At 42.9% G+C, this 26,900-nt stretch overlaps 1 protein-coding gene across 2 annotated transcripts in view; it reads left to right on the forward strand.

The window, feature by feature from the left end:
* Positions 1-26,660, forward strand: part of lmx1bb (LIM homeobox transcription factor 1, beta b) — a 50,232-nt gene extending 23,572 nt beyond the window's left edge. For both annotated transcript variants that reach the window (XM_080499804.1, XM_080499805.1), the window contains 6 exons: positions 19,075-19,307; positions 21,601-21,776; positions 22,280-22,357; positions 22,745-22,811; positions 24,138-24,299; positions 25,407-26,660. In XM_080499804.1, coding sequence (XP_080355930.1) covers positions 19,075-19,307; positions 21,601-21,776; positions 22,280-22,357; positions 22,745-22,811; positions 24,138-24,299; positions 25,407-25,564 — 874 coding nt within the window. In that variant the 3' untranslated portion in view covers positions 25,565-26,660. The remainder of the gene's footprint in view (positions 1-19,074; positions 19,308-21,600; positions 21,777-22,279; positions 22,358-22,744; positions 22,812-24,137; positions 24,300-25,406) is intronic.
* Positions 26,661-26,900: the final 240 nt, after the last annotated feature.

The raw sequence follows: 26,900 nt of genomic DNA on the forward strand, positions 1-26,900 counted from the left end.
CTGCAGCTCTGTGTGGACGCCGCTTTCTGGCTCAGCTGGCTTTGTGGTATTAGAACATAAACAACAAAATGGAGAGAGGAGGCTGCGGTGTATGAGGTTTGTAACAGTGTACGTGCACGTGTGGGTCTGCCTGAGAGAATGAGAGTGTGTTGAGGGGGTGGGGTGTCAGTGGATGTCATAGGGCCCTGTCTCAGTCCTTGGTTAATGGCCATTGGTCATAGGCTGTCTCCCCTTTATTTCTTTTGCTCTCCTGCTCTATCCTCCCAGGTCTCCCACTGGAGCAGCGCCCTCAGGCACCGCATCATTTATTGCTGTCAGGAGTCACAGTGGAGGGGGGCGTGGGGGTGGTGGAGGCGTGGGGAAGGGGGACGTGCAGGAGGAGGAGAGACAGGGAGAAGATGTGCTGCAGAAAGAAGCCAATGGAGGCAATAGGGAGAGGCAGGCACGGTAGACTGTCAAATCTCAGCCGTTGAATATTTAATGGAGCCTGGAGTGTTTATTTAGTTAGCCTGTCGATTTTTACCGCTCTGTCAATAGCGGCTCCCGTGTAGCCTGCTGATGATCTTTAGTGTCTCTTCCCCCAGGAGAGGCCAAGCACTAAATGCAATTATGGATTTTCCTGCACCGCAATGTGTTTGATATTTTTACTGATCTAATTTGCAATCTGGTAGTTTATTGTTTGGCATTTTAGTGGCGCTCAAGTGGCGAGGCAAATTTGATTTCCCCTCATAATTCTTTATAACTTCATTAATGCTGTTAGCACATTGGCACAGATCTTAAATAAAGCTAGAGAATCATCCCATGGATGAATGCATTCCTCATTTTATTGTCTCCATGCCCCATTCTTTTTACTGATTCTGGTTCTAATTAAAAATCATCCTAGTGGTGCACTGTCTTTGTGAAATATGAAATCATAATCCGATTTCAATGGCTCCCTTCACGGGCGCTTTACGTATTCAACCATATGCCTGGATATGTGTTGGGCGGAACCGAGCAGAATCAAAACAACTTTATTTCGGTGGCATTCAGCATCTGCGGAGACAAATGAGGGCATTAGCCGCGGAGCAACAAAAGCAACAGAGGCAAAATAATGTGGGTGATTGTCTCCGAGAGAGACGTTGCGGTTCCACGTGTTTCTGTGGTGCCGTAGGATTTCCAGCTCTATGACGGATGTGTTAGTTAGAGGGGCAGCATTAGCCGTAATGCTGTTAGCATGTAGCCGTGTGAGTGATGTGCTAGTTAGGTGCCCAGCAGTAGAGCTAATGGTGTTAGCGTGTTGAGCCTTCAGAGGGATGCAATCGGTTAGGCTGTGATGGATGAGTGTCGTGCTGCAGAGGCCTGCAAGCCTCCTCATTCGCCGGGCTGTCAGCTTCTTAAGTGGACGTGCACAATTAGCGCTGAAATCAGAGCCTGCTTAATCTGATAGTAGGCTTAACATTCACTTGGAAAAATGGCTCATCTAGCAACTGGTGAGTGAATGATGGCCACTATAAAAAGACGACTCAAAGCTGTGTAAGAGAGAAGAGGGCTGATACACATCTTTCTCATTCAGAAGTCCATGTGAATGTACAGTGAGCGCTGCATCTCACTGAAATGGGGTCTTGGTTGAGGAAGCAATCACACAGAGGAGCTTTGAAGCGCTTTATCCGACCACACAACTTCCTCCCCTCTTCAAATACAAAATAAAATCAGCCTTGAAAATGTCCCTGAGTGATCTGTCATCACGGCTGTTACACCGGTGAGTGACTGGAAGAGAGTCGGACGCTGTCATGTGTCAGAAAAAGCTGAAGATGCATTCCTCTTCAGGGGTAATGAACAGGGCACGTTTAACACTCAAGCACTCTCAAACACTTGGATATTTCCACACATGACTGAGTTTCCAAAACAAACAGGGCCAATATCAAAGGCAGAGCAGCTCTACCTCGATGATCTCCGTCATAACAACAAAACCTGTTCTCACTTGGCCGGGCGCTGTGCACAGACACAAAGCTGTCATTAGTGGTCCGATTGTCTCGATAGATTGCGCAGTTATGACGATAAAAGCAACCACAAATTACATTATTATATGTTTGTGCTGCTTAATTTATCCTGCCTTTAGCTATCTAGTGACACCTTTGAAAAAAAAACTGTCTGTGAATTGGGCGAGAAAACAGTTGGAGTTGTGATCACTCATCAAAAGGTCAATTACTCACTCTAGCTGTGTTCCTGACAATGTGTGTAAAAAGATATCTGAATGTGAATATGAAGCAGCATTACAGGTTTGAATTAAAGTGGAATATTTTGAAGACTGTAAACTAACAGACTATTATCTTGTTTAAATAACAGTCGTACTTCAAACTCTGCCAATAGTCTGTCTGCTTGAGTTAACTTGTCATCCTTTGTGATGAGTGACTAAAGACTTATCTTTTTTAAGCTCTCTGCAGCGTTAACATCTATAAACATCCACACACGCACTTTATTTATTTAAATCCCTACAGTCACTACTGTTAAATCCCAGAATTTTGTTTGTTTGTTTGTTTTGTTTCGTGACGAAGGTCCTGACAGCAAAGATCTCCTCTCTAACTGAGCACTGTCATCAGATCTTCCCCTCCTGCATTACTTGTGGTTTCACGGTGACACACACCCTCTCATCTGAATCTTAATGACGAGAGCACACACGAGACATGTTTGTACTCCAGGCGTGTGTAAAATTCATCGTCCTTATCAGCTGAGAGGAGGCGGGGAGCGAGGCTGAGGAGGAGTTCTCTCTGAGCAGAAAGTGTCACTTCTCTGTAATAGTTTATGATTCATCCCTTCACCTTTGACTAAATAATGAGGGATGACAATTAGAGCAGGCCAGGGGAGTCGAAATCAAAGGGCTAAGATTCCCTCTTGGCAGAGTCTTGCCTGTCTGAGTGTGCTGCCTGCAAACGGGATCCAGATGTCGGGGTCTGTGCCGCCATAGGCCGCCACTGTTCCTTGCCACAGCCACACAACAGTGTCTTTCTGCCGTAGCCAGCAAGTGGCGAGCCAGCCAATCTCACAACCTCCGTTCTCGCAAACATGACAGGAGACTCTCCCGGTGAGAGCCTGGGACAGAGGGCCCCCACTCCAAATAAAAGAATTCCAGCTTACGGCCCTCATAGAGCCAAGGGCTGCAGAGTATCATTTCTCCATGCTGTGATTTATCGAACGCTCGGTTTGTGTCTCTATTCCCTCTTTGTCTTCCTCTGTGTCTTTTAGTTTGTGTCTCTCCCGGCTCGCTGTGCTTGTGGGGCCTGCTGGCACTGGTAAAAAGAAAAGTTATGGATGTAAAGAGGCTTTTAGTAGGTGTAATATAGTTGCTGACTGTTACGAAACTGTTGTACAAGCGCCAATAGATATAAAATTGATTTATTTATTTGTGCTTTAATCATGCTCGTTTTTGTTTTTTTTCGTTTTTTTTGTTCAGTCCTTACAATAAAAAAAAGTGTATCCCAGAGATTGTAGGTGATTTAAGGTGTCTGCCAGTGAAGAGGAAAAGGGAGTGAAGTCAAGGGATCGGGAGTTGTCAGTCAGCGCAGCGGCTGAATCAATGGTCCGATGTGGCGGAGAAAAGGCCAGCGGAGCACTATTGATATGTTTAACAAATTAGCCCTGATGACGGCAGGTGTGATTGTGAGCGCCGCTCTGGGGTCAGCTCGTCATATGGTGGCTAACAGACACGATATTGCTGCGTGTCCTGATCTCTCCATTCCCTCACAATGGCATTAGGGGCACCCCAGGGAAATAAAGAGTCCCACTCCCCTATCCCCAGTGCTCTTCAAATTAACTCCCCAGAAGGTTAAGCTCCCTGATTCATAATTATTCAAGCCCACCACCAGCAGCCCTCTTCACTTCCACTTCCCAACCCCTTTTCTCCATTTCTCTCTCTCTCTCTCTCCCTGCCACTTCTCCTGAGTGGCACTTGGCTTTTTGTGGGAAAGCCCAGGAATTAGATTAACTAAGCCTGACCTGTGAACGCACAGCCAGATGACGGGAGCAGGATTCGACTTGATCTCTGCCTGTCTAGCTGTCTCTCTATTCAATCTAGCTGTCTGTCTCTCATATAGTGCATTATTGCTTGTGAGCGTCCCTATGGATGAGACATTTTCAGCCGCAGCTATTCGGCAATTGCATATATAGCTCTCAGAGGAGTGTCCAGTGTCAAGAGTACATCTCACTTCCATGGACATGATTTGAATGATGCGAGGCTCGATTGGCCTTCAGTTCTCCCTTTGTGGGGTGGTGACAGTCTCATTGCTGGTCTGCTCATTAAATAAATGCCAGCAGAGTGACGAAAATGCAGGCACTGTTAAGCAAAGACAAGTCCTTCCACAAGCTCTGGATGCAAAGGGAAAAGTCTGCTCTGGCCACATTATTGCAGTCAGAGGTTGTCTTGTCTAAAGAGTATTATTTTATTAATATCGGTGATCTCTTAAGGAATGCTGGTGGTCAAAAGCAGCGCGCTCAGACACAATGAAAGAGCTTTTAAAAAGCAATTCCATCTCGAATGAAATGCACCAAGATTATCCATGGTTTTTGAAGAATTTCCTTTTTTCCACGCTCACTCAGAGTCTTGGTATCACTTGGAAAACAGTCATGAATTCCTATGAAGTGAACTTTTGAAAGCTAATTTCAGTTGAATCCAAAAGTCTTTCTTATGGGGAATTTCTTAAGCATACAAAGCAGCATGCAGGCTTGAATTTATCCCGTCGTTGGTTTGACTGTGACCGGCTGGGTTTGCTACCAAGGCCGTGTGATGTTCTGTTAATAGCTGTCACAGTTCTCAATCAGTGTAGATCTTTTTGTAGAGGAGTCGTGTGCCTCTGATGTCAATTGGGTTCCTCTGGAGAACGAGGTAATGTAATGAGGGACCACTCAAACTGAGGGCCGAGCCCCTTTCTCTACAATCACGTAATTAATCTCCTGATTCTACTACTCACCATGTCATGACAGATATGTTTGTGTTTGGTGCATAATGGTGAAGTGTTCTGTGCTTCCCGAATGCCCCTGTTTTGGAAAATGGTTATAAAGCCCATTCCTTTACTGCCTATAGAGGGTTACGTACAAAACAACACTCCCTTTGGGCCCTATTAGGAGACAAAGAGAAACACACACTTCTCAAGCAGGTACCCTAATAATATGTCTGCAATTTAGATAATGACTGGGAGTGAGATAAACTGAAGTGTGTATTACAGGTAATTGGATCTGCAGTGTGTTGGCTACCTAAGCATCTATGGTGCTGCGCATTGTGAGTTGGCTACAAGGGGCACACCAAGATTGACTGCCGATGATAAGTATTACAGGGCTCTTCACCAGAATATGCAGCAGTAATGGCTGGTTTGAGATCTTTAAGCTGCCTTGGCCCACAGACATCATCAGAGCTGAAGGCAAATCAGAGCTGGCTTCGGAATCTCGTCTCTGGACAAGGCAGACTTTACATTATTTCTCCTCAGATCCCCGGCTCTCGCAAGCACTTCCAGTTAGTCGGAGGATGACAAATACAACACCCGGGGCTGTCAGAATGATCAAGTTGAGAGAGTTTGTTTCTCCAAGGTGAAGCCTAGAAAAGTTGGAGCCATAATGAGAGTTGTCAAGCCTGTGAGGTGAAGCGCAGAGTGTAGCAGGCGGTGGGAGCGATGCAAGGGTGCCTTTGGGGGCCTAGTGGGCTGGATCTCCTTGGCCTTTAAAGAGATTACCTTGGCAGTGTAAGGAGCAGGTCTACCCAGAGGGTTTAGGAGGAGATAGGCCAACCAGCCCATTACCAATACTGCAGAGGACCCTCACAAGCTTCATTAATAATCTGATGATGAATCACTACTTTAATTGGACCTTTATAGCTGTTGCCTGATCCCTCGTCCCATCTTCTCACTTCCATTCATAATAAGCGAGTAGTTTGTTTTTACACAATAATCTTTTTTTTTTATTGATTATCTTTTCATATTCCATGAACAATAGATTAGAAAATAAAAAGGAATTGTGGCCATTGCGTTAACTCCTCACGAAGGTATTGGCTTTCTTGAAAAATGGTTAATTTTCAGTCTTTGTTGAGATATGTCCATATGGTTCAAAGAAGCGTTTGTTTTAAGACTACACACAGGGTCAGATTTCTCCCACTCTTAATTAGATGAGGGACGGTCTAATTAAATCAAATTCATTATCCTCAGCTCTAGAAATCAAGAGGCTCTATTGGAAATAAGGTTAGGCTCCCCCTCATCCATCATGGCCTAACTAACCAATTTACAGGCCAGCCTTTTGCATGAGGCATTATTACCTTGTCATAAACACTTACCTTTAAAATCCTCGAATCAAGTCGTGATATGCTAAGCTTTTATCACATTAGTTTGTGGTACTGTGTCAGCCTCTTTCTGCCCAAGATAAAGTAGGCTCTGAATAATTATATTAGCCACATAAGGCGTAGACAGTGCAAACGACTGCTATTTAAAGCTGGCTGATAATTCTGTATAATTAAGACATAGTACAGTTCCTCACACAGAAGAGGGACCGAGGGCTTTTCTGTGATGAAACAATGAAAAACAGAACAAACAGGCCTCTTTGTGAGGGTTTTGTTTTAAGCAAATGAGCCTCTACAGACTGTAAAATCACTCCAGTAGCACAGTCATCTATGAAAATTTCTATGTTGTATTGTTTGTGCTGCTCTAGCCCTATCTCGGTCCTAATATCATTAACTCTACACTTGACCATAGCGTGTCGTTGCCGCAGCTGCAGCGTCGCTCTGCATCCATTGTGTCGGACACACAAAAAGCAACCATCATGATTATTCTGAGCTCAATTGATCTATCTGAGCAGATGAGCCATTCATCATACTGTGTCTGTGATATTACTGACGGCGAGAAAAAAATGATTAAAATCCTCTTTTTTAATAAAGTGTCCCAGCACTGTTTCACGGTTGCTATCTTTGCATATATACATCTGATTATCACAGGTTTTAGCATGTGAATAGTATCTTTAGGATGTGAGAATGCTATTGCTTAAAATTTATATGAGTCCACCATAGGGCCACAAGCCCTTTAAATGCCGCTCAGTGGCGGAGCCATATTCTGAAACACATGAGGCCTGTCCTCTGATCTGTGTTGGAAAGTGAATTAGTAAGCTCCATTCTAAAGCCAGTGATCGCAATGGGCCGAGAGCAGTGATTTGTTGGCAGCGTATATTACAGCCCTCGGTCAGAGAGGGAGGGATCAGAGAAGTGTGTGTATGTGTGTGTGTGAGGGATAGGACAGGGGGCCTTATCACTCAGTGTTTACTCACAGTAAATTGAGTTGAAATAATAGTCTTTCTCTGAGGCCAAACAATGGAGCAGGCTGCAGGCCGAGGGCCCAGGCTGGTGCAGAGCTGGCCCGCGCCACTTCAAAATGAAAGGCTGAGCCCCGGGCCATGAGGAGGAGGCGCGGCAGGGGGAGGTGGGGGAGGCGTCCTTTATGTGGACAGCGACACCAGTCGTGGAGCAGACACCCCTCTGACAGGCACCTGGGTAGGACAACGGGGAGAGAGGAGCGTGGAGCTGGGAGTTGATGGGGGGGGGGGGTGACGGCGGCGGAATGATGAGGCCTCGGGGCTCTGTCATTAGGTTGGTGGTAGAAAGGAAGATGACTGCCCCGAGGACAGCAGAGCGACAGGTCCCGGTGGGACAGGGACAGCGACCTCTCATTCCCCTGGGTGTGCGCGGGGACTGGTGGGACGTGTCAGTCTGTTAGACCCCCCACCCCCCTCACTTCAACACGCTCTCATAACCTCTGGCTATGACTGAGCACTGGGAGCCTAACCTGCACAGAGAGAGAGAGAGTGAGCGAGAGAGAGAGAGAGAGAGAGAGAGAGAGAGGCACAGAAAACATATCCATGTTGTGCATGGACCCTCCTATGCCATTGTTTCTGTGTGTGTGTTTCAGCTGCACTTCAGCTCTGCCTTCTCCCCTTCATTTATCATTCTGCAACATAAAGTGCTGCCACAGCATTATAGAAACAGCTGCTTTTTCAGACAGCCACAGAGAATGGGCTGCTCCCCGGCACACAAAGGCACTCGTGGACCTAAAGAGAGTGTAAAATTGGTGGGTGAATGCAAACCCTTTTCCCCTTGCTGAGAGGGCTGACCACGGGTGTCACAGTGGCAGGAGACATTGTCATCACATCTGAGGATAAATCAGGATCCATATCGGCCCCGTCGGGTGAACAATGAGCAGGAGGGGCAGCAGAGAGCTCGGGCTCGTTCAGAGCTAAATACGCATAACTACAGCTGCCGTGCATCACGCTCTCCCGAGAATACATATCAGGCTCTTTAACCAGGCGTTATATGTATGAATCATCCGACTCAAGGCATCTGTATCTCTGTGCACCTCAGCACAAAGCAATGTCAATTTATTGAATCCCGAGCCAAAGCGAAAGGAAAATAAACCGTGTCAGTGCTCTGTTAGGGGTCATAATGCAGTCACTAAAGGGCTGCGGTAAGGCCACCGAGTTGACTCAAGGTGAGCGCCGCAGGGCCATGCAGATATACTGTCAGTTCACTGGTGGAGAGGCCAGGCGTGCCGTGCCATGCTTTGCCATTCCACTCCTCCGTGCCTTGGAGGCTGCACGTGGAGAAAAGGGAATTTTGTCAAACCTGTTCTCATCCAGCTGGAGAGATAAGATTTTACACCCCAACAGCCACATGACAGAGAAAATGTTTGATGTGTGCGTGTGTGTGTGTGTGAGTGTATGTGTGTGTGAGAAAAACCGAGGAAAACAAAAAGAAAGAGCAGCAAGGGCATCAGACAACTCCTCTGCCAGACCTCCCGGGGCAAAATGCATGCTTAAATTCTTTAAGACACGAACAAAATAGTTTCACAGTAACATTAGCTGCTACGAGTGGGAGAGAATTTCCCTTTCAAAATTAAGCACCAAAACACCCACGTACACAATGCAAGCTGCAGCGAGTACAGACAATTCATTTATTCTTTTTGGCTCATTTGCACCTCGTGCCAGAATAAAGGAACACAATGACAACAATGACTAAAATTCTTTGACTGTTTATTTGACGATAGAAAAACATCACAGCGAGTACAATCCTTCGTGACATTGCAGTGAATGTCTGATATCATAACTGGTTTAGCTAACTCAAGCTATTTCAATATCAGTATGTCTGAAATGTGCCATTGAAATGTCCCTTATTATTCTTATTAAATGTAATATTCTGATTAGTCATCATGGGGCGATGCAGTTTTTCCAGTGTATATATTGACTGAATTTGTATTTGAATTTCTAACTATCGTACATTTCTCCCTTTTAATGATGGTTGTTAGTATCTTGAATGTGGATACAAAATTTCTGTCACTAATCTCATGTTGTACTTTCATGTTTTTCCTTAAAGTTTCTGCTAAAACAATTACTGTTATATATCTGTGAGTATGTGTGTCAATATACACATGGAACTCGTGTATAAACTGAGTAGCATATGCTTCATGTACCTTCAGAAAATAAATATTAACCATCCTGTTGCAGATAAGGTAGCTTTTAATAGCGCCATTGATATACTGAGCACAGTAAATCTTATTCTGGCAGATTTAACCACGTCTGAGGATATTTTAAAATATATTTTTTTTTATCTCATTAAGTCAGAGGCAGGCTGACTGAGAGAATCATGTTTTGTAAAAAAAAAAAAAAAAAAAAAAAAGTAGCACATTTTTAAATCATTTTTATGTAGACAGCTCCACCAGTTTGGCATAAATTCATCACTTTTATCTGACTCCCTTTGCCAAGCCAGACATTTTTAAATCACTAAGAAGAATGCATGTAAGACATAATAATAATGGTGAGGATAATGCAGAATGACCTTCTTTTATTTTTTTTCCGTCTTCACCCAAACCTGGGTGGAATTTGTAGGTGGTCTCAGTAGTGTGGCGGATGGTCTTTAGTGAAGCAGCAGGTTTTTGGTTTGCTCTGCAGTGTCTGCGCGCCCCTCGGTCTGTTTGACACATTCCTACACTGCACCCCTCTCCACGGCTCCTAACTACCAGTCAGTCGCCATGGTTACCAGCATACATCCATGCCAGCTCTTCACACTCAAAGACATATTTGTTTGGCTAGTGTAGCTACGTTCCCGACAAAAAAACACAGCTTTTTAGCATAACACCTGCTAATCTTGGGATTTAGCTCTTTGAAGAGGATTGCTGATCAGAAATTCAAATATATTATTTGAATGCTAATCTGAATGTTAATCCCTGGCCCCCGGGTCTTAAAGCATCCTGTCTTTCAATAACAATGTTTATTTTTCATTTGCTTTCTCTTTTTCATTTTCTCTCACCCCAGTACCCTCCCGCTACGCCCCCCCCCCCCCCTCCACCACCACCACCACAAACCCTTCCACCCCATATTTAGCTCCGTACACTATTCCCTGGAGGAGCAGCGGGCTCATATTTTAACACGTGAGACAATCTCGATGATTTGGACGCTTCTGGAGAGACAAGTCATGATTGTTCATTTTCGTGAGGATTTAAGCATTCGGATTGAAGTGTTTGGTATCGATCCAGTGCAGATTGATCTATGCTGCTACAGCCTTTCGCTCCACCCCCATCTTCTGATTTCCCTCTCAGAAAGTCTTCCTTTTTTATTGCAATCACTTATCATTTATATGATATATATTACTTGTTGAATCATGAGGGTGACCATTGTAGGATATAAAAAAAAAAAAAAAAAGGATATATATTGTGAAAAGGAAAAGGCAGTGCACGTTTGTTGTCTTCCCCTGGAACCTCCATATTGTATCTGTTTGTTTTCCCCTGCGTTTCTTGGATATTTTCCGAGATGTTATCTGCTGAGCTTTGTATCTGCGTGGCGAAACGTTCTGAACTGGGTGTTCTTTAAATTATGTTTAAGTTTGTATAAATAAATGCAGAGAAAAAATGCAGAAGGATAACGAGAGGCTGGCCAGACCCAAACATATACATCCGTATGAAAACTGCCGCTGCTTGTTGACGTTTCTGAGTGGCTAACATGATGTCCATTGCTTCCACCGTACATCCCCCTGCAGTCCGCGTTGGATTTCTTTTGGGTTCTGTTTGGTGTTCTTTTGATATCTGCTTCCATAGTGCTTACTTTTGTCTTGGTTAAGACACAAAGACAGAGAATCAAGGGCAGCAGGATCACAAACACACGGATCCGGATCTTGTGAACAACGTCTAATTCCTGGTCGCCTCACATTCTCTCTCTCCAAACTAATTTTGGGCTTAGGCTGAATCTCTGTTAAGTAAACAGAGCCCCCCTCACACTACCATCTTCCGTCACAATGATCTCCACATCATCTCTGCCCATTAAAACCTGAGCAAACACTTTACTTCACACCAATATACTGAAGACTGGAGGAGGAGAAGAAGGGGAAACACACAAGGTTTTTTTTTTTTTAGACTTTCCCAGATTGTCTCTCTTTCTCTTTTTCTACTTATTAATCCAGTATCTTTCAGGCCTGGTAAACTCCTCAAGATGGACATTGCTTGGTTCAGGGTGGAAAGGGGTCAAGCTCCATTGGCCTCTGCACAGAGCTGTGGAATTTTTCATTAGTGCACAGCTGGGTCACAAGTGGCTCCAAAGCCGTCTTAATATTGTGTAGGCCCACAGATTAGGAGCGGAGAAAAGAAGCCAAAGCGTGATGCTCGCCACCAGACCCTGTCTTTGCATATTTGCAGACTTGTGCTTTAGAACACCTCATATTACTGTTTGTTTTATTTCTTAGACCCAGAACCTCTGGGTCAATAGTAATTATAAAACCCTCCAATCCAAATGTTGTTTTTTAACCATTCCAGTGCTGCATCGGAAAGATGAGTCCATTTATTTTCTTCCGATAAAGAAAGTAAAGTATCGTAAGAGCTGGATGCAGTCTGCCTCGCCTCCCGATTTAATTCAGTCTTATGTTTTTAGACTGGACATGAGATCATACCATTTTCTTTTTCCTTTTTTTTTTTTTTTTTTTTAAATGCAAAGTTGTATAAACATTATGACTTGTAGAGAGCTCCTGAGTCAATCCCATAGTCAGCCATGCTGTAGTTTTTTAGCATCATGTAACACTCTCAGAAGTAGAAATCAATCGTGATGGTTCATCAGAGGATATAGATTGGTTTAATATACACACACACATATATATCAAACATGGGTTTTTTTTTCTTTCTTTTAAGTTTGTCTATCGAGGACGTATTCCTCAAGTTTGCTTTTTAAAAATGTCACATCTCCAATAGTGACGCTTTCACTGTTAAAAAGCAGAAGACAGAACTTTATAGCAGCTTAGTAATTCAAATGTATTTATTGTATTTGTCCAAGGCTCAACTCCACTTTGAGAGCCAGGTACAAAGAAAACTTTAATTTTTAACAGTCATAATTTCTTCGCCGATGCTGCAGCTCAGATTGTGTGGCCATATTGTTTGTTTTGAGCTCTAAAAACTGAGCCTAAATGCAATGTTGCACTCATTTTACATACTCAGGAACACCAGCTGTCCAAACAGCATCATGTGTGCCTGCCTGCTTACTCTTGTATTTAGATGTGTACTTAGCCTCCTCTGCTGCCCAATACACTGTCCTTTTGACTCCACGAGCTTTGTTCTACCTGTGTGGCTGCAGAGGATTATTCCCATGGCGTTTTCCTCTCCGTCTCGTTACGACACACATCTGAGGGAGAAGCATCAGGAAACGTGATGCTGCAAGACTCTGATTCTCTGCATCCCACTGTTGCTTTTAGAGATTTTTCTGATCATGTATTTTTTAGTAGATTTTTTTTTTGTTTGTTTTATGAGTTGAGATACATTTTTGAAAAAGGAATAGAAAAAGTTAAAATTTGTATGAGCTCCTGCTCACTGGACACAAGTGACCACCACATCCGTTCTGAACTGTATTTCCCTGTGTTGGGTAATCTGTGTAACGCACAGCCCCTGGAATGAGATCATTTGAATAATGACTTAAGGGTTAGGATTTCTTTTTGCAGCTGTGCAGCGCGGCGTTATGAAGAGATATGCCTGGGATGTCCGTCTGGCCGAGGGACTCGTCTTAGGAGCTGTGCATTCCAGCACATACGAGCTCATGCTGCCATAGAAATAAAGTGGCGGTATTTATTTTCACAATAGCGGACATGTGGGATAGATGATCCTGGAAACACTTCACTGCAGACTAACTGTAACCAGCGTCTTTATTTTTTATTTTTTTTTCTTACAGATTTAGTATAGCTCCGTTCAGCAGCTATTTACTAAGTGCGTTCCCTCTGAGATGTGGGGCAGGTGCATACTCATACTCGAACGCATCGGACACGTCTCTGCTATTATCTTTGATATGCCAAGTGCAATCAGCTTGTCTCATTCCTCCCCGGTGAGCTCGCAGGAAGCTTTTGCTGCGCTTCGGCACGGGGAAACAAGCAGGACCCTGTGGCCAGAGCTGTGTGATGAAGAAGGCACCTTTGGGCCATTAGTGGTGTACACATCTCCCGTTAATGTGTTTTACTTTTACCTGCTGGGAGTTTAATTAAAAAACAAAGAGCCTCAATTTAAAGGCCATTATTATGCTAATGTAGTAAGCACGGGATGGTGATTAAGCAGCTTTTAGAGCTGACTGGAGCTGGCCCTTGGGAACAGAAGGATGGCACTTTTTATTTGGCTTCATTACTCTCCATGAATCTATGCTCCAAAGAGAAATGCTGATACTATGAAACAAGGTCAGCTACCGAGATCATTTATGCAGACAGCATCATCGCTACCACTTTTTCAGTGCACTTTACTACTCACACAGGCTTAAAGTTGCTTGAACCTCGCTTTACACAGAACGGACGGAGCCGAACTTCTTTTATTTTCACACACACATAACCCCAAAGTGCAAATCTCCTCCGAAAGTCCACATTTATCATCAGTCCCCCTGTAAGCAATCAAACACGAGTAATACCCAAATCAAGGTTGGGGGTTTTTTTGGGGTTTTTTTTTTTTCAAGCTAATGTAGGGAACATCCCGTGTCTTCTGCGTGTAGAAGACAACAGAGCCTCGCATAACAAAGTAATTTTGGTGATGCTGAGACAAAGTTGAAAAGGTTCGCCTTCGTTCATCCGTGTGTAGCGAAACATCTGGGGATCAAATGTTTTCCTTTGTAGCCAAAGCTCTTGATACTGCCGCTAAAAGCCGATTTTCGCACACTAAAGGCGTGTCTCATGAGAAGCCGAGAAGTGGCTGCTCAACAGTTTTGTCTTTCCAGATGACAAACAGAACAAGATGCCACCTGAAAAATCTGGGAGAAGATTAAAAGATTTTTCTTTATTATCAAGCGTTTGGCTGGAAAAGCAGGACATTTTGGAAATATGCCCTCTTGTCCTGAAATCAATAAAAGACTGATATCCACCTTACATCTATTTTGAAGATGTGTGATTACAGCTATCTACCTTAGCAATGAAAAAGTTAAAAATGTAGACTGAGAGATTTAATTTTGCCCCAAAATGTGCCAATTTACCACATTATTAATTAGACAAATATAAAAAGCCTTAAAATGTGGAACCGTAGTCCTTGGTTTAAACGTCCTACTCTGGTTTTAGGCAGTATCACACCTGAACATCACGCAGGAGATGCAACCTATTCAAATTTTGAGAATTCATGAATGCAAGGACAATTTGTGCACAAACGGCAGATGCTATATAAGACTTTTTATTTATTGGAACGGCTTCATTTCTTTCATTGTTTTTTGGGTTTGTTTTTTTTCCATTATTCATTGTTGCGGCACCATAAACTTAATTTCAGTATATTTCCAACAGTAACTTATCATAACCTGCTTTCTAATCAGAAATATATTAATATAATATTAATAATGAATCAGATTTAGATCATGGCTGAATCCTCCTCTCTAATGAGTCCCAGTCTGATCTTTTATTTGGATGCATGAATAATAGTGACCTAATGATATATATATATATATATATATATATATATATATATATATATATATATATATATCATTTTTTTAAATCATTCTAGCTTGAAAAAGAAGAAGGTGTCAGCTGGCTTGGAAAAGACTTACTTTAGATGTAATCTTTAAGCCAGTTGTTTGACCGATTGTCTTCACGTCCTGTCTGGAGGCCCTCGTCTGACCTGCCTCGCAGGCTTCATCTCTCACCTCTGCATGATTGGCATGGCCACAGGTTTCCTGCCCAAGCACGAGGGCTCATCTTCAAAGTAATAGCTTACAGCTGCTGCCTGGATAATCCTCATCCCCTCTTGTCTTTGATGGGATGTGGTGACATAATAGGCCTGACTATTCTTCCCTAAATTGTTATGGTATTTCTTGGAGTGTTGTTCAATAGCAAAAGGGGAGTAGGTGAGACTGTTGCACGTGTTGCTAAATGTAGCATGATTATCAAGCGCCATGAGCAGCTCCATAACCCCCCCCCACACACACACACACACACACACACCTCCCCTCTTATTCTTCTGGGTTTCTTTTATCCCACCCAGTCCTCTTGATGCTTATCACTGCGGCAGAAGCATTAAATGTAATGTCTGTAGAAGGGAAATCATTGGCAACATGTGGTGAGAGCTTAAGATGTTGTCACACTTTAAGTTGCCTATAATCTGTTCAAAGGGAGTGTGCATAGTTCTCTAAAGAGCCTGGAAAAAAAAAAGGGGGGAAGAAGAAGAACAGCAGAGAGGCCAATGTCTCTCAGCTGCACTAAAGTGTTCATCAGACAAAACAACCCTCGGCACCCCATTTGCTGTTGTCTTCTTCATAATGCTTTTCTTTTCTTTTTGTTTTGTTTTTATTATTCCTGGGGTTTTTTGTGGGGAGTTTTTGTGCATTTTGCTTCTAACATTACAAGCCTCAGCAGTGTGATAATCTGTCACAGAGTGGGAGAGACAACCATAGATAATAATATTTAAAAAAAAGAAGAAGAACAGACATGGGATTACAGGTTTGCGGACACAGGATTAAGAGAAGGACGTAATGATTCCTCTGGGAGAGGGGTATGTGCTGAGATGGGCCCTTTTTTTCATTTATGAGTCCCGATGTGGGGAGGCCTAGGTAAATATTGACAGTTCCCTCTGCTTGAGATGCAGCCATTGATCCACACAGGAGGGTCTCATCACTCGATCTGTGCACTCAGGTGTGGGAGGAGGAAGAGCTGGGCTGGGACGTGGGCAGTCGTGCTGGTGGTCCTCTCTGGGGTTGTCTTTTATACGCCGAGTAAGTTGCCTCTGCAACACCAGGAGTCGCGTTACTGAAGGAGCTGAACAACCTGAAAGTGGATTTTAGGTGGATACAAGCCATAGTTTGACGGGTCACCGGGATCAAGTAGGGATAGAATGTGGTAAATGATCAATGAAATCCCTTCCAGTCTGATTTTAGCGACACCTTAAGCTTCTTTGATGCCTCTAATATCCCTGTAGAATGGTCAATATAGAAAACCGTGTAGTCTCCTTTTCGGCTAATGTCGTCCCCAGTCCCTGTTGGTATGTTTTTCTTTATATAAAAATCACCATTTACATCTTCCACTCTGTCTCCTGTTGGCATGCTCACCCCGCAGCCTGGTCCTCAAACCACTAATCAGGTAATGTTGGGGAGGTTGAATGGCGTGCCTCCCCCTGGTCAACCTTCACTGCTCACACAGTGGTGTTGTTTTAAAGAGCATTCTTTAGCAGCTGAACTTGGAAAGGTATTAAAGTGGGATTAGGCTCCTCCACAATCCACTGCTTGTGTCATTCAGGGAGTTTGTGTTCTCCTCTCCCCACTGCCACCTCCCCACTCCTCCTCTGTTTGATTGTGGCTAGCCGCAGGAGTGGGACTGACTGTGCCTTTCAAAGGAGAGGGGTAGGGTTAAATCCCTAGTCCACTGCTCCCTGCTAATTCTCCTTGTTCCTTAGAGAAGGATTTACTTCTGCTGCCAGCTTCTCAAAGGCCTTCTCTGCCCATCCGAAAAGTCGGCGTTGCCTTCCTGTGGAGGTGTGGTTGCCATAGAAGGGGCGTCATGCATGGCTATTCCATCTGAGCCCCGCTGAGAATGGGGACCGGGGACTGAAAACAGGCAGAAAGTCCGGATTAGACCCGAGGACAAAGCAGGACAGGAAGATTCCAGAAGGGACGAATAGGAATTACAGCAGCAAAAATAATGCAAAGTGACAGAGAGGGGAAATAGAAAAATAATGGCTTACAAGATTAGACTCGGCGAGGAGAAAGAAGAAAGGAAAGAGGGCTGAATGAGAATGTTTTCATCTAGATGAGAAGATTTGAGAGAGCGGTCGTAGGTGAATGCGGAGTCCTGGACGTATCAAAACCGCGCTAACAAGTCATTTCCTCAACTTTCTGCGCTCTTTCTGAGCCTAAGCCAGCGATCATTAGCTAAACATTAGAGTTAGAGCTGGGAACTTGTCTTGACAGATTCATCACCTCTTTTTCCTGATCCCAGCATGTAACTCACTAATCCTTCTAAAAACTCGAAACAAGTCCCTGAATATTCCTTTTTTCATTTGCATGAATCATTCAAGCTCAGACTCCTCTTTTTTTGTTTTGTTTTTTTTTTATTTTAATTTGAAGTGTTTGCTCTTGTCTTTAATTTTTCAGTGGCCAGACTCGGTGGTTTGTTTAGAAGATAGATCCAGGTTGGCAGGTCACTTAAACAAGAACCCTGCTTGTTTGAGAAACATGCCAAAATTTCTTTTTCAAGGGATTATCCTTGAGGTTTTTCCATAGTTCAATAATAATCTTCTTAACTTATTGTAATAAATGAAAGATTAAAGGATTTTATGAACCCTGAGAGTGCCAGTTCTGACATCTCTGTTGTTTTGCTGCTGTGTGATGGTTAAGCGGGAAATAAGATTCTTTCGCTGTCTTCTGCTGACAGGTACAGGTTGTAATTTCGCTGTAATGGATGGATATCTGGAAACTAGTAAAATAGGCAATTAATTGTTGTGATGTAATTAACATGGCATAAAATGTAGCTCTCCTGATTCTGATTTGACAAGCAGCAGTAAAGCAGTAATGTTGGGAAGCTGCGGAGACCATAACAAAATCTGCACTTATTTCCATCACGCATACAGCTGCACACACACACACACACGCACTCACACGTGTGAACACGCACACTCACTCACACATGCCATATCAACACTCAATCTGTACCTATAACAACATTACCATAACAAAACCATCCTTTGGTTTCCCTTCCTCTCATATTTACACATTATATTCATCACTATCGCTCATCCCTGTCCCGAACCAGCAGATGATGTCAACTGCTCCTCTCACTGCCTCCCTGCCTCGCACAATGAAATAGATGTTCACCACAAATAGATAGGCGGTTGCCAGCTGTCTTCCCGACCAGGGCAAACAAAGAAGCCGCTAATAAATCCAGCTTTGCGGCTGGACAAGATCAACCACTCTCCCCTGCCTTCTTGCTCCATTTAATGTGGCTTCTTATGAACAACAGAGGACAAATTAAATGCCTCTCCGTCGCCAATAAAACAATGCAAACATCTTCCTGAAAGGACATAAAAGGAGACGGAGGTGTTGTCTAGGAAATGGTGATCGAGGTAGTGTTGTGCCATAAAGGCACGGCATTAGACAGTGAGATGAGATATGAACAGACTAAAGGGTAACCCAGTAGCTGGCGATGTACCGTGGTCTCTGATAAGGTATCTGATGCATATAGAGTGTCGTGGATATTAAAAGAAATGTGTAAATGGAAAACGGACGCTCGATTGGGATCGACGGGGTTTGGTGATCACTGCGCTGGATAATGATCCGGCCTCTTTTGTAGGTTTGCGGGTGGGGGGGGTGGGGGGGGGGGGTCTGGGTGCCCATGACTGAGCTCACTTGGAATGATGCTGGGATGGACCCACCCTCGAAATTTTAACAGATGAGCTGCTGCCAAAGGAGTCACCTCCTCCAGCAAGACAATTACAGAAATCCATGACAGGCAGCTTAAGGACGTTTATACGACTAAATATAGTGAAGCACATGACAAAAAAAAAAAAAAACACTTTTTTTTTTTTAACTGAGGTTTAACTGAGGTTATCAGCAAATCTTTGCTTAAATGTTCAGTTTTTGGTACATTTGTACGTTCTTCTCCTTGTGCAGATTGTTTGCGACCAAGTGCAGCGGCTGCATGGAGAAAATCGCCCCCACAGAGTTTGTGATGCGAGCCCTGGAGTGCGTCTACCACCTGAACTGCTTCTGCTGCTGCGTGTGCGACCGCCAGCTAAGGAAGGGCGACGAGTTTGTCCTGAAGGAGGGTCAGCTGCTCTGCAAGATCGACTACGAGAGGGAGAAAGACTTACTCAGCTCGGTCAGCCCGGATGACTCAGACTCAGGTGAGCCCACCGCCACCCTCTCGCACGGGAGTGAGAACAACACCGGAGTGCGATCATCACATGGCACCGAGGTGTTGTATTCTGTACGCTCCGGCCCATCGCTCTGGTAGCCAACATAAACGTGCTGCATATAAACTGGATCACACCGGTTTTAGCACTGAATTGTTAATTTTATGGGAAACAAACAACTCTAGTTGCCAGATCATTTGCTGAGACATCTTACGTTTTCTGGTCCCCCCCCCCCCCCCCCATCTGCAGTGTTTCAATGGCTGATTTTGTTATATTCATTCAAGCAGGGAGCGTAGGTTTATGATACAGTAGGATGTGGAAACAGGACGAAGCCAAGCCACCCTGTATTAATGGCTCTCCGTGCGTGGGCAGGGTCTGGTGCTGGAAAGAATTAAATCACTGTATCATGGTGAGTGACAGAGGGATTTGGGGCCTTTCTGCAGAAATCCTGTGCCTCCACTCTTATCAGCTCTAGTGTTCCTCGCCTATAGCCTCCACACACAATGAGGCATCTCGCCAAGCCTCACTGTTCACTACCATCTGGCTCACATTTAAACATGCACAAAAGCGGGGAATTTGTCAAATACATCTGTGCCTGTGTCAACTTTTGTCAACTTGTGGGAATATTTGCTCCGTGTCTTCCCCTGTTCGTTCGCGTCCCGGCGAATCGCGCCGGCTCGTCTTTTGGTGCGTGCGTCCAAATTTTCAAGTTGGGGGAAAATGTTGACATGAACAGAGGTTAACCTCGGCATGCGGCGGATGAAGTGTAGGTTTTTCAGTGGAGAAATGTAGATACATATCAGAACCAGATGACAGCAGACACTGAGGCATCGTGTGTGCTTCTCCTCGCAGCCACCAGACCCCAAAATCATTAGGGTTTGTTAGCAGCACTGCTGGTTCTGATTTGCAAACACTTGTTTCATCTTCACGTGGAATAATAACCCATGTTTCTTATTTATCCGTTTATTTTTTATGTTGTGTTTACATAGCAGCGTGCCTTTGTGGCCAGCGGTAATAAAATGCATACGGAGATGAATAATGAAACTGCTTTTTTTGTTGTTGAATTGAGTGACATTTTTCATAACCAACTGTCATGTTGGATTTATTCCCCCCCAAATCTCCAACAATAATAATTCAAACGCATTGACAATAGTAATACAAGTATAAATTAATTAATACTTAATTGTGTCAAATTAACCCCTTTATGACTAGGATATCTGGATTTATGTTCTGTGGCTGTAGAATTGTTATAAAGGTTTTTCAAATGTCCATTTATAGCAGTATTTTCGATGGTACTACAGAAGCCGATGCTACATATATATATATATGAATCTAGTCTGTGATTGGACTGTGAAACAATCGTAATACTAGCTTGCAAAAACTATTCCCCCCTTCTTTCAGTTAGTTTTTGAAATTTTCTTGATGAAATAAATGGCCTAAGAGCTATGCTGATGAAAATTATACATGACAAATTGAGGATATGACTATAATGTTTAAGTCTAAATTCTTTGATTTCACTCCTTGGTTTTATTCTCTATTATTAATAAATACATTCCTTATCGTGACACAAATCAACAAATTACTTTTACTGGGACAAATTGTCTTTGATAGATATTGAACACGTAAATGTGGGTTTGTGATTGCTACAAATAGAAAACAGGTTTTTATCTTAACAAACCTATCAACAGATCACAGCTTTTTATTTAGTCTCAATGGTGTCTTATAGGACACAGACACACAGACTTTAATAGCCCATACTGCAATATCCTGTTGCTGATGGTCAAAGTTTAGAAACCCATATATATATATATATATTCTGTCGTTATTTTAAGGTTTAAAGTGGAGCAAACTATAAACCTGAGCGTTTCCTCACTGAGATGCAGAAGATGGATCTCCCACACGTACTCGTGTTGCCTTTTTCATGTTGCACTTGATGTAGTATTCTTATCAGAGATGGATTTAGTGTAAATCAGACAAAGCTGAGAGCAATACATTACCGGTGACACATTGTCCACTCCAGTGACAAATGTGCATATTTCACTGTGCTCTCCGCAGACTTCTGTAAGTCTAATCGTACATGTGGCCTTTTCCTTTTGTAATAAATTGATAACAAAGTATCAAAAACACATGCGTCTCCTTTGATTAGGCAATTGCGGTGTGTGAATCTCCGAGAATCGGGAAGAATGAAAATGAATTCATCAGCAGGCTGTCACAGACTGAAAGGGTGTAGTCGGTTCAAGCGTGTGCTGACGATCCGGGAAAATGTCTCTCTCTCTCTCTGCAGAGAAGAGTGACGATGAGGAGCTGGACATCAAGCCAGAGAAGGGCATAGGAAGTCAGGGGAAGGGGGACGACGGGAAGGACCCCAGGAGGCCCAAAAGACCACGAACCATTCTAACGACTCAACAGAGACGGGCCTTCAAGGCTTCCTTTGAGGTCTCCTCAAAACCCTGCCGAAAGGTGAGATGACAACGTGACAAAGCACCATTTATTTATTTGCACATTTCGATCTTTCCCGGCTTTGATTGAGAATCACGTCGATTTACATGCCGACCACTCGCCCCACAGTAGTTTGACAAATAAAATTCTCAAATTAAAAAAGTCTCCCCCCACCTCAGAGCGGAGCTTTGAAGTGGCGAGCCGCTTTCTGTTCTGTGTTAACTGAGGCAGGCTGGTGTAACGCAGTCCGTCTGCACCAAATGTCACACTGGGAACGGAGAACTGCCTGCGTAGCCGGGCCCCGAAAACAGGCGCTGCACCCGGTCCAAGGCTTTGAAGAGGCAATAACCGCGAGGTCCAGAAAGGACCACTGCGTTCATTCAACGTTCGCTGGAATCAAAGCAAATCAAAGAGAGCAAACGTGCCTGTTGGGAACATGGCAGACATGTTAGGGAGGAAAAGTATTTCAGGGTGTTTTTGTTTTCTTGTGTGACGCTGAAAGTACTTTGTCTGGATGTCTTCAGGTGAGGGAGACGCTGGCCGCGGAGACAGGACTCAGCGTGCGCGTCGTGCAGGTGTGGTTTCAGAACCAGAGAGCTAAGGTGAGAGCTGGATAAATCACATGTGGCGTCCTCAAAAAAAAACAAAAAAAAAAAAACACACACACACAGCTTTATTTCATCTTAAGAGCCCGGCTGATAAATCACTATGTGTGTTAAACTTATCACTACATTCCTTTTTCAAATGCATGAAGAAAAAAAAAGAGAAAAGAGTTGCAAATCTAGCTCGCTCTTGCATTAAACGTCTACGCCCTCCCCTTTTCTGATGATTATCTAGTGAAAAACCTTTGATTCTTGACAATGAAGTGCACTCCAGTACAGTTTCGACGCAGTTCATTCAAGGGTGAACGGCGAGGAGCATCCTTTTTAAATTAAAGAGAGCATGTTAGTTTTGGGAGTTCCTCACAATTTTGACTCCTTTCGTTTCAGATGAAGAAGTTGGCCCGGAGACAGCAACAGCAACAAGAACAACAGAATTCCCAGAGACTTGGCCAAGGTATGATACAGTATATACACCGCCCACGCAATGCAGGGCCATCATCTCAGGCAGCATACACAAGTGTGATGTGGAGAGACACAGTATTTATAGATTCAAAGGGTTTCAACAAAGGAACGCTTGTGAACAACACAGTTTATTCTTCAATGTAATTAGTTCTGTACAGCCTGAAGGAGGACTGGATGGCCTCTACAAGCATTTTTGAATCATCACACCAATTTTTGGTGATTGTTAAGTCAGACTATGAATACGTATTGAATGATTATAGCTAATAGCGGATTAAAAAGGTTTTTGATTTAATGACATTTTTGAAAATAAACCTGTATTTATTCATAGATGAAAATATATTTGAAACTGTGACTCTAAACAAAAAACGAACAATTTGATGATTTAACTCTTTAGAATTTCTCAATTTTACCCAAATCTCACTGGATTTTTGTAAAAAAAAAAAAAAACAACTCTCCAATCATTTCACATATTCATTGCTCAAACATACCATAAACATAAGTTGTCAAACACTTTGTCTACACAATTATTAATCACTATCGTGTTATTTATACTATATTTATTTCCAAAGAGCACACAATTAGATAAGCTGTGTTTTCTTTCGCAAATTCTGATTTTGAAAACATCAATCAGGTACACTGACTGTGAGGAGGAACACAACAACATTCATATTACCATAGAAGAGTCGAAGCAGAATGATGGCGCATTTCGATTGCTTTCGCAATTTTCATAAATCCTCTAACCTATGTTGAAGTTTAACATGATGATTGTGTGATTGTGTGACTGTCTTTAACAGAACACTGTGAAAACTGTGTAGATTACCAAATGTAGTTACTTGCCTTGTAGATGGTTAAAGAGTAAGTTGAAATTTTGTTTGAATAACAAAAGAACATTTTTTTAATGGATTTTCCAAATCGCTGCATAGGAAAGCTGAGGAGGCAATGATGAGGTTTCAGTAATGAGGCTTGAACAGCTTGTGTCACTCTTACCAATCGGTTATCAAGGAGCAGCCACACGAAGAACTACTGCAGATTTCAGTGGAAACACTACTGACACAGTCAAGCAATGGGGAGGTTGTAACAACTATGTATGATAAACAAAGACAGCGTCATTGCACATATCAGTACTATGATTGAATCCATTGACTCCATCCATATGAGCTGATAAAAAGCAGAGACATGTCCCTCATCATCCTGGTTTTCTCCTCATCAGCTCCACCTCTCTGTCTGCGTGTGGCTGCATGTACATTCTACAGACTCATTTTGCTTCCTTATTTGTGTTTTAAATACATTTTCTGTCTTGTTTTTGTTTTTTTCACAGAGGTGATGTCTAATCGGATGGAGGGGATGATGAACTCCTTCACACCGCTGGCTCCGCCACAGCAGCAGCTGGTCGCCATGGATCAGAACGGTTACAGCACAGACCCGTTCCAACAGGGGCTCACCCCCCCACAGATGCCCGGGGACCATATGAACCCATATGGTGAGCATCCACTAACTCCCTCCCCCTACTCACAAAAAAAAAAAAAAAAAAAAAACCAGCACACATGCCTGTCCCTTGATCAACCTCATAGCTCCCCGGTGTGGGACATGTGCTCAGGCCACAGGCTCCTGATTTAAGCCACTTGCAGAGAAGAAGGAGCAGCTTCTCCTCCTCCCACATGAGATAACACAAGCGTTCTCATAAGCTGTTTGGTTTTGAAGTGGATTTTCAGATCTGTTTAGTACGGTTTTGACTCCTTGCCTCCAGTTATGAAACCTGCCCGGTTACTGGTGACGTTTCCTAATGTTGGTAAAAACACGTGGCCCGTGTGGACAGCATGAGGTAAACTGCAGTCCAAACAGCGACCGGAGCGTGAGCTAATGAATCGGACTGGGAAAATAAAAAGTCTCTGATTTCTGTTTGATACGGGATAGAATTAAAATGCAAACAAGGACTTTGGGGGTGGAAAATCAGTCAATCAACTGTTAGTCCACAGGATGGGACTGGAATAACACATTTCTGAGCAGTGTCCTCAACTTGTCCCAAAGGGACCATTTCCTGAAGTTCATAACTTCCTTATAATTTGCCTCCATTTAGTTCTTCTCGGTAGTAAGAACCCAAATCCCCAGTCTCATCACTCTCCTTTGGTTTGGGGAAAAGAACAATATTGGCAAGGCATTAAAAGATATGTCTCCAAACACTGTCCCCATTTTGTGCAACACTATCATTAAGATCCAGAGTGTAATAAAGTTAACTATTCCCTCCAGAGAAATAACATGTTGAGGTTTTATGAAAGGCGTAAACAGTTGCTATTAACCAGATCTTTCAGGAGGATGCCCCTTGTTTACATGCTCCCTCATAGACCGCAATTGTCCCAGCGAGGGCAGCAAAAAGTGAGCTTTGATGATATCCAACAAAACTGTTCACACAATTGTGATGACACACAACTGCAATTTCTCATAGTGACTATAAGTAATTATGATTTCCCAGTGCTGCGGTAAATCTCAAATACAAGATTGAACTGATTTCACAACCAAAGAGGCGTGTTGCTGCTGTGTTGTCGGTGTGCTTTTTTGGCTGATGCCTCCGAATATCTTCTCTCCGCAGGTAATGATTCTGCATTCCATGACATAGACAGCGACACGTCTTTAACCAGCCTCAGTGACTGCTTCATGGCGTCGTCGGAAGTCAACTCCATGCAGGCCCGCGTGGGAAACCCCATCGACCGCCTCTACTCCATGCAGAACTCTTACTTTGCGTCATGAAAAGTGGAAGAGCGAACGAGGAGCAAAAAAAGAAAAAAAACACACAACAACAACAAAAAAAACAAACAAAAAGGAAACATCAGCACAGAATAAACTGCCCATCTCAACCTAAAGCACATGGCCTGGAGTTTTGTACTCTAACATGGACATGACAGAAGAAACACCTCCTTGCAGTAGCTCCTGGTTATGTACTCAAAGATAGTAAAAACCACTTGTTGTAGGACAGTGACGATTCCTGGAAAAAAAAAAGACTTAAATATTCTTAGAGAAATATTTGATAGGATTGCTTATTTGTCACAGGAGCTATTACTCTTAAAATAAGTAGATATTGAAGCCACTGATTACACTCTCAAACCAAATAACACAGTGAATTTATACAGTGCATGATCAGTTGTAAACAAAACAACTTTTTTTGTAAGTCAGCCCCTTTTTCCCTCCATTCTGGTTAAGATGTGTTGTTTGGACTGTTTCTTCTTCACACTTACATGGTTTTTTTCCATGTTCACCGTTAGCATTTTGATCACTTTCCATAGGTTTAGATATCGTGTTAATAGTAAATAGGTGCAGCATGTCTGCAAGAGTGACTGTACATTTGTGTATGTATGAGAGTTTGTGATGAGAAAGATCTGTTTCGAGGAGGAAATCGAGTGGACAAGTCGGATCAGTGAAGTGTAAATACTTTCCCCAGGCAAATTGGATGTGCATGTTAGAAATGGAAAGCATTCTATTTATTTAACTATAACAGGCTCTTGAAGGTACATATTAAAACTGAAAAGCTTTATTTAAAAAGGAGAGCATTTTTGTTTTTTGTTGAGCAATTAGTGAGTTCATGAGTATCACAACTCATCTGTATACCTTTTTGAATATGAAGATTAACCCTTATGTTTTGTTTTTTGTTTTGTTTTTTTGTATTTTTTTTCCCTCCAGCCAAGCTGTAAATGAGCAACGTTGCTATTTATTTCGTACAGACCATAAACCTTTTGTTGTCATTGTCCAATGTGCATTCTCAAAATGTTAAAGTTGCTAATTGACCAAAGTTGACTGGTTTGATGAATAAACAATGTCTTTCTCCTGATAACATTAAATAAATACCATCAGTGACCATTCACATGGTAACATTTCAAGTCCTATATTACTTTCAACATTAGCTCAATATGTTCATTTTGAAGAATTTTCCAATGGTTGCAGTGTTGTCTTGGGGTAAAATCTTATTAGATGTGGTGCGGATATTCGTCTGGTGATGTTTTGACTGTAAGAAAATCAAAGCAAGTCACTATTGTCAGTAATATTTTAACACATTTCTTCTTTTGCCAAGTTAATAGTGCTTGCACAATGC

The sequence above is a fragment of the Blennius ocellaris genome, assembly GCF_963422515.1.
Source record: "Blennius ocellaris genome assembly, chromosome: 7".
NCBI classification, from domain to species: Eukaryota; Metazoa; Chordata; class Actinopteri; order Blenniiformes; family Blenniidae; genus Blennius; species Blennius ocellaris.